The sequence below is a fragment of the Danio rerio genome, chromosome 8 (assembly GCF_049306965.1).
Source record: "Danio rerio strain Tuebingen ecotype United States chromosome 8, GRCz12tu, whole genome shotgun sequence".
Classification (NCBI taxonomy): Eukaryota; Metazoa; Chordata; class Actinopteri; order Cypriniformes; family Danionidae; genus Danio; species Danio rerio.
This window is the reverse complement of record NC_133183.1, coordinates 23016987-23031643: the sequence shown is the minus strand read 5'-3', so window position 1 is coordinate 23031643 and position 14657 is coordinate 23016987. Positions and strand designations below refer to the sequence as shown.

Sequence of the window (14657 nt, the reverse complement as noted above, 5' to 3'; positions counted from 1 at the left end):
AACATTAACACAGACACTTAAATATGCTTTATGTATGTAAACTCTTGTAAACAATTTGAAGCATACACAAAAGTTAGACAGGTCATCTGGGATTTGAATAAATTGACAAAATAAATACAAATATAAATGTTTTATTGACAAAAGTTTGATGTCACAATCAGTCATACAGAATGTCAAAATCATCCTTGATATCTGAACCCTTTATTTAATATTCACTCATAAATTTAAGGAAATAGTTAACAACAGTGTAAAAATGTATTGAATGTCTAAACACAGTAAACAGAAGTACTATCAGAACATATCTGACATTAATCAGATTTTAATTATTAGTGTTCTGTTTGGCACTTAAAAACAGTGTGACCTTAAATACAGTAATGTCACTAGTCTATTTACCAACAAGCATTAATGATGATAAAAAAGCAAAGATTAAAATAAATACACACACACAAACAAATCACACTATCTTGAAAGTTTTCTTGTAGCCAGGAGTAATATACATTTTATAAATGCTTAAATATAAGAAACTATCAAACACTAACAATACTGTCTCAATACTGAGCGTCTCAAACTCACACAGAAACATACTGTCACCACTTGATTGATGATTCATACAAAAAAAAAGTATTTGAAGCTTATCCTATGTGCATTCAGAGCTCTAAGAGGAACAGTAATGACAATTAAAAAAAAGATTTTGCATGTTTGTTGCACATAAATACCATAATGAACATATTGTGAATGGCAGCATGATATGTGCTTTAATGAAAAGCATCAGCATAAAGTGGAATTGAAAAACAAACTCAAGCTTTTAAACTCAACAGCAAATTCAAGCTAAAAAAAGCCATAAAGCAAACCAGAAACAACTTCTTAAACCAGCATCTCCCAACCCTGTTACTAAAGGCACAATAACTATTTCAACCTCTTCCTAATTAAACATACCTGAATCAACTCAGCTGAACAGTAGAAGAGACTCCATAACCTGAACTCAATGGGTCACATAAGGGACACATCCAAAATATGTACTGTTGGTGTGCCTCCAGGAACACGGTTGGGAAACAATAGTTCTTTTCACATTTAGAAGTAAAAATTCTACACCAACATCAACTAGATTCATGATTCAGTCATATCAAAATCTTGATTCATCAACTATGGCTATGAATAAGTCAAATTTCACATTTATCGAGGATTGCTGTAAAAAGTTGTTGATGCTTCTTGGTTTTAGGTAGTTTAGAAAACATCAAAACATCCTGATATTCGTAAAGTTCTGGTTAATGCAAAAATTCCAGTCCAGGATCATCCAGAGTTCACAGTGACACAGTAAACACTCAAGACTGCTCTACTGTAAGCATATATAAAATATTCATTCATTGCTAACCTCTCCCGTTCTCCTCGTCTGTGCAGATCTCTGTGTTTATAGGATAAGGCGATAGAAGACCCAAAGGGCGAAGGTCAGCCAGTGGCTGGTCCAGCTGAGCTGAGTCCACTTCTGAATGGTGTGGCTGGCAACGCCATCCTGTGGACGAAAATCCTGATCAGAAACCGGATACTACACCGTTAAATCAAGTATTTCAACTGCAAACTACTGCTAAAACACAGTAATCATATTTTAAGTTCACAGGAAAAATATAGTAAATTTTACCAGAGAACAGTGTGAAATTGCAGTAATGTGCTTTAATGTGAAGTCACTTTATATGGCTGTAATATCACAGTAATTTGATGTCAAAATTACAGTGACTTACTGTGAAAACATTTTAATTACCTCAAATACTGTGAATTTACATACAGTACCTTACTGTAAAGTTAATGCAATTATTAGCCAGTAATATAGGGGTAAATATTTTACAGTGTACAGGGTTTGAGAAGAAATGGCTTGTACCTCATCAGAATCCATGTCATCTGAGCTGGAGCCAAAAACTGATCCCAGGTATGTTAAATGCAGCAGTGCTAACATGCTAAACGTCCCATTAATTAAATACACCCACAACTCCTATAGAAAAAAAAGATGATTAATACAATATTAAAAACATGATCTACAGCTTAAAGGGAGAGTTCACACAAAAATGAAAATCTGCTGTTCATTTATGCACTCGCAGGACATCTGTTATGCAAGTCGTGTTTTGCTTCGTTTAAACATTTAGGAAGCTTTTTAACTGAAACCTTGATATGTAGGCTAGGTTGCACAGTTTTGCTTTTATAGAGTGAGGTGTGCTGCAATGTGTCAAAGACAGTACAACATCCCTAGGCTGTTTCTCAATATGCGTTCTTCAGCGATCTTGCGTCCTCGTATCTTGTGTAACGTCATCATCATCCGTCAAATTTTAGTTTCAAAACTCAAGACCGCAAGAACGGAGGACGCGTAAAAGTTCCCAGATGTTTTTTTGATATCAAGGATGCACAGATGCAGACTTGAGCACCGAACTCGCTCGAGAAGTCCCAGAAGCCATTGCGGCTGAATGAAGGAGGTGGGCATTTTGTATAGATTTCTTAATAAAGTAAAAGTTGTTTATCTCAGAAGGACTTTCCCTAAATGACATGGTGAGAGTAAACATTTCCATGAAAATTTTACTAAAGGCATAAACACATTAAGGGTGTTCATTTGCTGAAATGTATAGTAAAATCTGTAGCATCTCACTTCTCACAGGACACATTCTCTATTCTCGAGGTCTCCCAAGTTCGTTCTTTCAAGGTAACCTGGCAAGACCGGACTTCACGTGAACACAAGTCCGTTTTCTGCATTTTTAGAATTGAGAAACAGACCTACAGATTTTCATCCCGAATGTGAACACAGGAAATCTCACCAAATCTCTTGAGACTTGACAATAAACATGGCGGATGAATAAACATTTGTGCTCTTGCCACAAACCAACAAGCTGATTCTCCAATTTTATTCCACTTTGTGCTGCGCCATATATTATATTATATTTTTTCGTGTCACAGAATAATCTTCAGCATGTGTTCAGGTTCGTCCTCATGATCATCCCCCATGCACACATCAGGATTTCTGAATGTAAATTGTCAATATGCTGAATATTTACGAGGACCTCTGATGCTCTTCTAAACAGACTAAAGAAAAAAAAAGATACTTTTTTTAAACATCAAGAAAATTGGGACATTACCTGGGAATGTCATAAGGGGAGAAATCGGCTCAAAATCAGATGATCATCGTGCAGTTTGTGTTTAGCCTTAGTGATTTAATAATGAGCAAAAACGCAAAGAGGAAAACAAAATCTGCCTGTGGCTCCCGACAATACATCGAGGTCTTCATCCACAGCCGTTAGAACATAAATAATGTTTAGTTTCCCGCATAGAGGCTTCGTTTCACTTAATTTTTGAATGTTTTTTTTAATGTCTGTGAGTGTTTTACACACTGCTTATGCGCCCTGCAGCCTTGCGTTTTTGTTTCGTTGCGGTTAAAAAAAGTCATGACATCACAAATTGTCACAATCTTATCAAAAAGCAGCAGGTCTGGCAATAGAGATGACAGATAACATCAACAGCAGCGCTCGCACACAATACAAAGCTGATTCAGTAGTTGCCTAGCAACATAAAAAGCGCAGTGTTTTGTTGTTAATGTCAGTAAAAAAAGGTAGTGTGGTGTGCCTCTCGTTCTCACAATGAAAAAGCATGATTGACCCCTTGATGTTCTATTATAGTATTAGCAATTTTCATTTTTTGGTCACTCTCCCTTTAATACTCAATAAAAAAAATGTTTATTTGACCATTAAAATGATTATACTTTATTATACTTTTTTATAAAAATAGCCACAATGACATGTACAACACCTTTTTATGTCTGTGTTTGCAGTCAGACGGGCATCTCTTAGAGAGGACACACGCATTCAAAATGGCTGACAATCTTTTCCTCAGCACTGAAACACAAAATGCTCAATCCATTAAACACACAACCAAGATCTAACCTAAAAGACAATCAATATTATTAAAACATGCATAAGCCTGCTGACACGCTCAATGTTATTTTAACAAATTAAACATTTAATAGAAATAGATTTTGCAATAACTGATGAACAATGACTTCAACAACAATAACACATGTATGCATACTAACAACCAAACCAGCATGGAAACTCACCGTGTTCAATATATGTTATGAAGCCTAGTGTCAATAATACTGCTCCAATGTGGAAGCTCAAGCCCTGTGTGCACAGAAAAATGGTATTGAAACATTGTGTTGTACCACAAAAGAAGTAATCAATTCACACAAAATGCACTTACATGAAGCAAAGCGCTTGCTGTGTATGTCATGATAATGGCAGTGAAGCTCCCGTACCTGAGAGCCTTCCTAAACACATCTGGAAAAGATCAAGATAGCATAAATATAATATCTAAAATTCGCACATGCTGTTAGTTCAAGTCTTTTTTAACAGGTAAATACTTTTGTTTATTATAATCTCATTCATTCATTTTCCTTCGGCTTATTCTCTTAATTAGCAGGGGTTGCCACAGCGGAATGAACCGCCAACTATTCCAGCATATGTTTTATGCAGCGGATGCCCTAAGCCACAACCCAGTACTGGGAAACACCTCAGAGAGCATTCAAATTTCAAGAGAAGCAAATAATAAAGCAAAAAAAAAAAAAAACATACAGGTGTTGAGCCAGCGGGACATGGGCAGGTTCCAGGACGTGACGACTTCCACCATAGACCTGGGAAACTCAACATATAGCGGCTTTGCAATTGTCATGTCCCTACAAAAACAGAAATAGCGTCACATAAAGAGAGAAAGCAGAAATGAGCATGAACTTAAGTAATTAAATATATTATATTAATATGTTTAATATAATATATATAATATTTATCATCATACATTAATAATATTAAAAATGTTATTTATACCAATGTTAAAGAAACAGTATTTGCTATATATATATATATATATATATATATATATATATATATATATATATATATATATATATATATATATATATATATATATACAGTTGAAGTCAGAATTATTAGCCCCCTTGAATTATTAGAACACTTGTTTTTTTCCCCCAATTTGTGTTTAATGGAGAGCAGATTTTTTAACACATTTCTAAACATAATAGTTTTATCAACTCGTTTTTAATAATGGATTCATTTTATCTTTGCCATGATGACTGTAAATAATATTTTACTAGATATTTTTCAAGACACTTCTATACAGCTTAAAGTGACATTGAAAGACTATTGTATAATGATGGTTTGTTCTGTAGACTATCGAGAAAAAAATTAGCTTAAAGGGGCTAATAATTTTGTCCGTAAAATAGTGTTTAAAAAATTAAAAACTGCTTTTATTCTAGCCGAAATAAAACAAATCAGACTTTCTCCAGAAGAAAAAAATATTATCAGACATACTGTGAAAAAAAATCCTTGCTCTGTTAAACATTATTTGGAAAATATTTAAAAAAGAAGAAAAAAAATCAGAGGGGGCTAATAATTCTGACTTCAACTGTGTATATATATATATATATATATATATATATATATATATATATATATATATATATATATATATATATATATATAAAAGAAGTATAATTTTCATTGTCCCTTTCACTGACCCTGACTGGGTAAAATGTAAATGTCTTTAATTTCTACAAACCACTTCAGATTGTCCTTCTCCTCTGTGAATCCTGCACCTGCCAGCGTGGTGGTCGTCTCACCGAGGAAACTCACAAAGTAATTACTGAAGTGGAAGGACAGGCTGTTCTCGTACGCCTGCAGCCACCTGAAGAGGAGAATCAGCACAAAGCTGAAGGTTATCACAGACAAAACCACAGGAAAAAAGACACTACTGGGTTTTAAACATTAAAGGTGTGCATTACTTACCTTTTAATAGACCCTCTGCGTTGAAATATGAAGAAAAATAAAGCATTATTAGACACAACCCAAATTGTCAATTATTTGTAAGTATAAAAGCTGATGACATAACCTAATACCAACATCAATTATTGTTTAAATGACTGAGATGTAGTTATGGTAAGGGGATATGCTTTATGCTTATTTAAATTTAATTCAATTATTTTTATTTCTACAGCGCTTTCACAACGCAGATGGTGTCAAAACAGCTCAACATTGATGAAGTTCCAGTAATTGAAACTGCTTCAGTCCAGTTTTCACAGCTGAAGTTCTTTCACAGTTATTTTACATTGGGCTCATACTTCATGATTAATAGTTATGTGTAAATTAATAAACAGTACAATACCTCATCTTTCGCTTCTTGCTGAGGAAATACAATGAAAAAAAAACAAGAAACAGATCAGACAAAAATATATACTAAGGACATGTCTACATCTGATATTAAGATATTACACACATTTGACCGCATAACCATTTGCACTATGAAACAAATTCAGATAAATGCTTTTTGACCTTCTATGAAAGTGGCTCAATATGTACTGTCTCAACACAAAACAGAGCTCGTTTACATTTAGAGTCATCCAGATGTGATCCAAAATATGTGACACAAAAATGTATTTTATAATATCAGGTGGGGAGTCACGGTGGCGCAGTGGATAGCACAATCGCCTCAAAGCAAGTGTGGAGTTCTGTGTGGAGTTTGCATGTTCTCGCTGTGTTGGCGTGGGTTTTCTCTGGGTGCTCTGGTTTCCCTCACAGTCCAAAGACATGTGGTACAGGTGAATTGGGTAAGCTAAATTGTCCATAGTGTATAAATGTGAATGGGTTGCAGCTGGAAGAGCATCCGCTGCGTAAAACATATACTGGACAAGTTAGCGGTTCATTCCGCTGTGACGATCCCAGATTAATAAAAGGACTAAGCCAAAAAGAAAATGAATGAACGAATGAAGGAATTAATAATATTGCATATAGACTAGGTATTAACAACAACTCAAATAGCATCAGCAATGACATCAGTCGGCCATGTTGGAGAGCAGAATGTAAACAATGCCACTTTTCTGAATAAAACTTGCATATTTTGATAATTACCACTGTAAAAATAAATCAATTATTGTCATGTTTTAGCCTGTACAAACGGGCTTTATGTATGGAAGTGTGTTGTACACATAAGGTTCATAAGGCAGAATATAAAATTTCGTAAAGTTCCTACTCCATACATCAATAAGACATTAAAAAATGGCTGCTGTTCAAACTACTTATCTAAAATGAGTTTAAATAATACCATTCTTAATTTTGGGGGGGTAAACTTAATTGTTTTATGTTCAATCCACTTAAATTTGTAAAAGCGATTATGTTAGTTTAATTGATTTGTGTTGGGACAGTATGAAGGAATTGTGTGGAACGCAGAATTTTACAGTGTAGAATGAAATTAAAATGGTCAGTTAAATAGATTTAATCTTTCATTTAGTCAAGTTTTCTTTTTTAAGCAAAAATTTTGATAAAACATTTAAATCCCAGCACTGGAAGGAGCAGCAGATGAACGCAGAAAATACATTGAAAATACTGTGGTAAAATAAATATTCATATTTTAAAGGCACGGTGACACGGTGCTTCTTGTCCTATGTGAGACCCACTTTAATATTATATCTCAATCAGGCAATGCAGATCATTGATTTTAAGCAAACCTTAAACTGTACTGCATGTTTATAATTGCATGACAATTCATCGGACGCATCTGGGTGGAGATATTCCAAATTAAATTAAAAGTCCATGGGGAAAAAAACAAATTGGTTGGACTGGAAAAAACATTTACCCCCGGTTTAACAAACAAGGTTTAAGGCTAGTCAAGATGAAATTGCATGTTTGAGCTGACTCAACTTAAAATAACTTTCGGTGAGATGTCAAAAAATACGTCAGTGTCATTTTTTTGTCTCAGGTGCACACCAGTAAAATATTTTTCTAAGGCCATTTTTATAAATGAGGCTTAAAAAGGATAATTTAACTATGCCGTAGTTCTGGCTTTATCTAGGCCCTGTTTGTGAAACTGGGCCTTAGAGTAATAAAGACTACCAAAAATAAAAACAAACCAAGCAGAATAGAGCCTACTAAATTCAGTTTATCAGAATATTCCACCTTGTCCTAATAAATCTCCTATATATGATTAGGCAGCTTTTTCCATGGTTTAGACAGTAAATAAGGAGACATAACATATTCAGTAAATAACTATGCAATTCATAATGTTGTTTACATCTGAATATCTCCATCATGGCCCTGCAAACAGGCAACTGAGTAAATCCTGACGCAACTCTATATGATATTAGAAATGGCACAACTCTATATTTACACTCACTTTCGGAGTAGCTTGTTTCCAAAAACTGGGATGAAATAGGGAAAAAGATAAGGTGCAACACAGTTGGAAATGAGGAGGCAGAGCTGGCTCTTCACACAGCTGATGACGGACTTCATAAACCAGGAGACGCTCTGTGGAAAAGAGCCCACAGATACTCTAAAGTGCTGGCAGAAACAAGTGCAAAGCTCCTAAACCACTTATAATTTGTCTTGAAATGAAAGCTGGAAAATTTGGAGACTCACAAGTTTTCGGCTCTCTACTGCATCCATGTAGCTGTTAAAACTGATCCAGGGCCCAAAGATCACTGTCCCCACAAAGTAAATGTAGCCCATGAACTCCACTGGAGAGGGCACTTTGTCCACTATGCCTTTGTCCAAATCAAAGGCAAGAGAAACTGCCTTCATGGCTACTACCATCTGAGAACCTGTGCAAGTTTGATTTGATATTATATCATAATCCAGAATGAAAGAATAAAGAAAAACTCTTTAGTCTAATGATCACAGAAATCAAGCAACAAAAAAACATCAAAGACGAACCTCTCATTTTGTGCCAGGTTGTTGTATCCATCATGTGCAACTCTCTGAAACAGAAGGAGCAGAATTTTAACATCCCAGAGGACACCTCAAAAAATAAAATCAATTCGATGTCAATTGGATACTGTGATGTCAAAACGACGTCTAACATTGGCGTCAAAAAACTCATCAAAATCACTGATTACAGGACAGTCCAATAATTGACTTTAAAGTGTTTTCAATGTTAGTTGTCAATTTGATGTTTTTACATCATGGTAATTTACATATAATTGTAGGGATACAAAATCCTAAAGAAATTGTCACTTAATGTAATTTCGAATCATTTTCTTATAATATAATACTTCCTGTGTCATTATTTCAGAGGTCAAAAGGGCATCAATGTGTGGATGTCAAATAGATATCAAGGTTTTAATGTTAAATCGATTATTATTTTTGACAGTGTTTTGACGTTGTGCTTGATGTCAATTTTATGTCGCTTTGGCAAGATGGCCGCTGAGATGTTTGCGAACTCTCAGCTTCTTTGGATTTAATATTAATAGTTATGTTTTTGAGTAAAACATAGTTTTATATCATTCTGTAAACTAAAGATGATTTTACTTTCATACACACTCATACACAAACACACAGCTCATATACACTGTCACTTTAACAGACTGTGGTGAGAAGTATGACGAAAAAGAAAAAAAGGAATAGATAAAGATGATTAAAAATTATCAAAACTATCAAAATAGAAATTTACTTTACATACTCATCAAATATATGCACATTTATATTGCCAAAGTAGAACAAATCTGCCATTTCAACAGTTTTCATTATGAGAATTTCTGAAGGATCAAGCCACACTGAAGACTTTAGTAACGATTCTGAAAATTCATAAATATGAGTTGGGAAAAATAAACAGGGGAGCTAATAATCCAGGGAGGGTAATAATTCTGACTTCATCTGTATATGCAGTGCTCAGCATATATAAGTACACCCCTCACAAATCTTTTAAATTTGTACAATACAATATTATATTTGTGCATAAACATTAGATTAGACCAGGGGTGTCCAAACTCGGTCCTGGAGGGCCGGTGTTCAGCTGAGTTTAGCTCCAACGTGCTTCAACACACCTGCCTGGAAGTTTCTAGTATATGTAGTAAGAGCTTGATTAGCTGGCTCAGGATTGTTTGATGAGGGTTGGAGCTAAACTCTCCAGAACACTGGCCCTGCAGGACCGATCATTATTATCTAACAAAATAACTTATGAAAATGGTCCAAAGTACAACCAAATTTATATGTTATGGAAAAATATTGAATACAAATTTAAAAAAGAGGAAAAATAGAACATTTTCTTTATTTAATTGTATTATCTTTCAATTTCTAAAGATGTTTGGTGACTAAAATATTATTTTAATAAATATATCTGTTTAATAAATCTGTTTTGTTTAAATGCACCCAAATACACTTACTATATTCACTGAAAAAGGATAACAATATTCAATTTCAAAATGGGGTGTACTCAATTATGCTGAGCACTGCCTCGATATAATATACATTTTTAAATCTGAAAATAAAAATAAATAAATCATATTATTCCATAAAACAATAAATATTAATCTCTTTATCTTTAAAGAAAATCTCATTGTACTCAAAAATACACATTGACCACATTAAATTAATTTAAATTGAGCAGCAGTTGTCTACCAACCCCAGGAGGAGGTAGATGAGGATTGTGATGGACAGAAAGGGTCCACGACTGCTTGAGTGACGACACAAGAAGAGGATGAGGTAGCAGAGAAGGCTGAGTAGAACCACCCAGACCATGTGCAGCTCGAAGAACAGGTAAAGTGTGTAAAAGCCGCCCACCACTGTACTCAGGTGTTTCAAGAAATTGGGCAGACCTGAGAGAGAAAGAGAGATGGGAGACAGAGATGGTTAGGAGTCAACTCTATCATTACTCATTCGCTGCCATCTATGAAATGTTCTGCTTTTACTGAGCATAAAGAAGTTATTTATAGGAGAACGTTTCATCGCAGAATAAAAGCGAATGGTGATCACAGCTGTTCCTCACACATAAGGCTTCAAAAGATTTGAGATATGGTACATTGTACGCTGACCTACTTTTGTGCTGCCTTTACAGTGCTTTTTGTCCTTTTGGTGCTTGAAAACACCTGGCCATTGTTCACTTTATTATACAAGTGGCACAAAGAAAAGGAAGTCATAGATGTTCTGTGTTGTATAAACCCTCTTACCCAATCTCCACGACAGCCTGCAGACGAGGCAGATGAGTAAAAGCTGCCATACTTGTTCTAGACCCTGCTGGACGGTCGGAAGCAAGCAACCGGATCCCAGTTCCTGGAAGAAGGCCTGTCTGCTCAGAGATCCCATTGCTTTCACTGTTTGACACTGAGAAGAACAAAAATATATACGAATCAAAATCACACAACTCTTCCTCAGGTCATTCAACTTTCAGGTGACACCTATGAATCAACATTCAGTAGGCACGTGTCCATAGAGCCGACCTTGTCTAGGCAGCAGAGTAGTCAGGACGGCATCCACAACATAACCGCTTTTCATTTTCATCCACGACAGAGGACAGACCCCCCTTCACTTTCGTGAAGGCAAGGCGGCATGAACCCTGTGAGGGCAGCTTGATCATTGTTTGCCTAGAGCACCAGTTGAGCTTGCTCCGGGCCTGCCTGGACAACATGGGTCAATTTCTTTTTAAATTGGGATTCAAACATCACCCGAAAGCTGAGTAAATAAGCTTTCCACAATATAGAAAATACAAATACTGGGAATTCTCAAATATGGGGATTTAAAAAAAAGCTAAATATAAAAAAATGGCTTTTGAACTTGTCCAAATTAAATTTGAGCAATGCACATTACTAATCAAAAATCCCTTCATGGAAAATTATTTTTACCTAATATTCAAATTATTTTTACACATAAAGATAAACACATATAAGGCATTTTTTGGCTATTGCCTAGAGTATTTCTGCTTGACTTAAAACACTTTAAAAAGTCAAAAAACATTCATTCACTAATTTCCTTTCAGCTTAGTCCCTTGTTTATCAGGGGTCAGCACAGCGAAAAGAACACCAACTATTCTGGCATATGTTTTCTGCAGCATGGAAACCCACAAAACCCACGCAAACATGGGGAGAACATGTTAAATTCACACAGAAATGCCAACTGATCCAGCCGGGACTTGAACCAGCAACCTTCTTGCTGTGAGGGGACAGTGCTAACCACTGATCAAGTCAAAAAAAACATATACAGGCAAAACAAAATTAATTCCCATGGCATCCTGTGACACATTAAAGGCTTATGAAATGAAACGGTGCAAGAAACTGAACAGTGGTATCACTGATAATCCACAGCATCAGCAAATAAATTGAAAATAGGACTTATTGGATTTAATATTTTTTTAAGGTAAGTAGTTGTAAACAACTTATATGAGCTGAATTTAAACAAACAACTTCAATTTTGTAATATCTAACTTCACTGCAAAAATGTTGCTGATTCGAGTCCCAGCTGGGTCAGTTGTTCAGTGTGGAGTGAAACACCAATATGGTGCGGTTAAATATTAACTTCAATATAAATGGCCCTGGGAGTAAGTAAAAAAGTATCTTCAACGTAGTTTATTTGTTTAAATTTAGCCCTTATAAATTATTTGCAACTATTCATTCATTCATTCATTTTGTTTTCATCTTAGTCCCTTTATTAATCTGGGGTCACCACAGCAGAATGAACTACCAACTTATCCAGCATATGTTTTAAGCAGGGGATGCCCTTCCAGCAGCAACTCATCTCTGGGAAACATCCACACACACTCATTCACACTCATACACGATGGACAATTTATCTTACCCAATTCACCTGTACCGCATGTCTTTGGACTTGTGGGCGAAATCGGAGCACCCGGAGGAAACCCAAGCGAACGCAGGGAGAACATGCAAACTTCACACAGAAACACCAACTGACCCAGCCGAGACTCAAACCAGCGACCTTCTTGCTGTGAGGCGACAGCACTACCTACTTCGCCACTGCGTCGCCCTTGTTTGCAACCACTTACCTTAAAAATGAGTAAATCTATCGAATATTTTTTTAATGGAATAGTTCACGGCACATTAATGGCAGTCAGAAGTTTGAGCTTCTCATTGAAAAAGGACATGTGCAGGTGTAAACAGAGGCAGCAGGATCAGAGAGTAGCATTTTGATGAACAACACACATGCTGCCTTTCCATTGTCATTCAGGAGTGTGTCATTATTGATAAAGAATCTTGTGCTTAAGACTATCGTACAGTAATTAGACTCCATTTGCTAATGTTGTGGATTAAAGGTAATAATGTTCAGCTCACACTAATCATTATATTTTAAAAGATCTCAATATATCATCAGGAGCCATACTGAATTTGTCTGACCTGTATGTGCCTTGTTTTTATTACTCTCAAGATGAAAATCCCATGGAATCCCCATAAGAATCCCAAGGACCACTAGTAATATTAAAAATAATATAAAATCTTCCTTAAAGTTCTGCTGAAGAGTAATAGCGACTTCTTGGGTGGCCTGAGGGTGAGTACATTAACAGTACATTTTCATATTTGGGTGAAATATTCATTATAAACCTACAAATCAATAATGTCAGGGTATCTGGTCCGAGCAGTGGCAGATGCAGTAAGTAATCTTCAAAGGTACTGATAACACCACGGATGAATTGAGGTCAGAACGCGGTGTTTGTGAAATTAATCTCAGGGTTAATGCTGAATCCCACCGCGCATATTTGTGTTGATTGCAGCAGCTTTTAGAAACAGAAATATAAATCATTCCATTACAGTAATGTGTTCTCGTCTAAAACATTGTTATTCGTCTTCTAAACATATTTACTATCATAGCCAAATTTATGTTATGCTGTGCAGTCATGCAATCTTACCTCTGCAAGATGTCAAATACCCTTACACCGCAATGCAGACAGCATCCACGGTCTGAACGTACGAGATGCAAGTTGTTAGTAATATCGACGATGGCTATTCTGTCCTCTGGATGAGACTGAAATGCTGAAACGTGTAATTCGTCCCAGCGTTGGAGGAGGATGAGCGCTTCACCCCCACTGTCAACTCAGACAGCGATGAATAACACCTCTGTTAGTCCTTAAAATGTCAAGTTTTGTATGCATTCTCATATGTTACTTACATAATTTTTAATTTAGAAGAAATGTTCATAATTTTCGCATGGGTTGTGAGGTAATTGTGGAGAATTGTGTCGCGCTTCCAGCACAATCGGTCCAGATGATGCTGGCAAAGCGCCTGATGGAGCTGATGGCTGATTCCAATTGATGCGGTCCGTGATTTCAGCGTCTCAAAGGGACACTCGACAGCCAATCGTCTTTCAGCACATCTGTGCTTGAACCAATCGTATGAGAGAGTCAGAACAAAAAGGGGGAGCTTGTCGTCTCATTCTTTGACAGCGCGATCGAGTGCGTGTCGAAATTCATCACTGTAAAAACTTAGTGATTAGAAGGTGAACTAAAGCTTGGAGTGCTAGCGGAAATACTTTTAAATAGAAAAGTAAAATAGATTACAATTATAAGATTATATTAAAACTAAATCTGGACTACTAGAAAAAATGTCATGTTTGAGTGTAAACTGCGGGTTTAAAGGGCAGCAGGACCAGAGTACCATTTAGATGAACAACGCTGCCTTTCTATTGTCATCCAGTATGTCATTGTTAATTAAAAAACAACAACTTGTGCTTAAGACTATTGTACAGTATGGACTAAATGAACCATACAACTTCTATGTTAAGCTGCTTTGACACAATCTATATCGTAAAAAGCGCTACATAAATAAACATGAATTAAATTTAATTGAAATAGGCCTATACGCATTTGAAAATATTTTGCCGAGCACAAAATCAATGTTAAAATGGTAA

At 35.8% G+C, this 14657-nt stretch overlaps 1 protein-coding gene across 2 annotated transcripts; it reads right to left on the bottom strand.

The window, feature by feature from the left end:
- Positions 1-117: 117 nt before the first annotated feature.
- Positions 118-14063, bottom strand: porcn (porcupine O-acyltransferase). 2 transcript variants are annotated; one of them, XM_009303886.5, is made up of 15 exons: positions 13660-14063; positions 10976-11129; positions 10432-10624; positions 8745-8788; positions 8451-8632; positions 8209-8339; positions 6205-6222; positions 5829-5843; positions 5602-5727; positions 4602-4702; positions 4231-4307; positions 4088-4151; positions 3781-3866; positions 1874-1984; positions 118-1510 (listed from the first exon to the last, which is right to left on the bottom strand). In XM_009303886.5, exons 2-15 carry the CDS (start codon positions 11109-11111, stop codon positions 1409-1411), a joined length of 1386 nt encoding a protein of 461 aa, XP_009302161.1. In that variant the 5' UTR covers positions 11112-11129; positions 13660-14063; the 3' UTR covers positions 118-1408. The 2 variants fall into 2 exon arrangements, with proteins under 2 accessions (XP_009302161.1, NP_001119953.1); NM_001126481.1 differs by lacking the exons at positions 5829-5843; positions 6205-6222; positions 13660-14063 and having other exon boundaries at positions 1409-1525; positions 1913-1984; positions 10976-11111.
- Between the last annotated feature and the right edge of the window lie 594 nt (positions 14064-14657).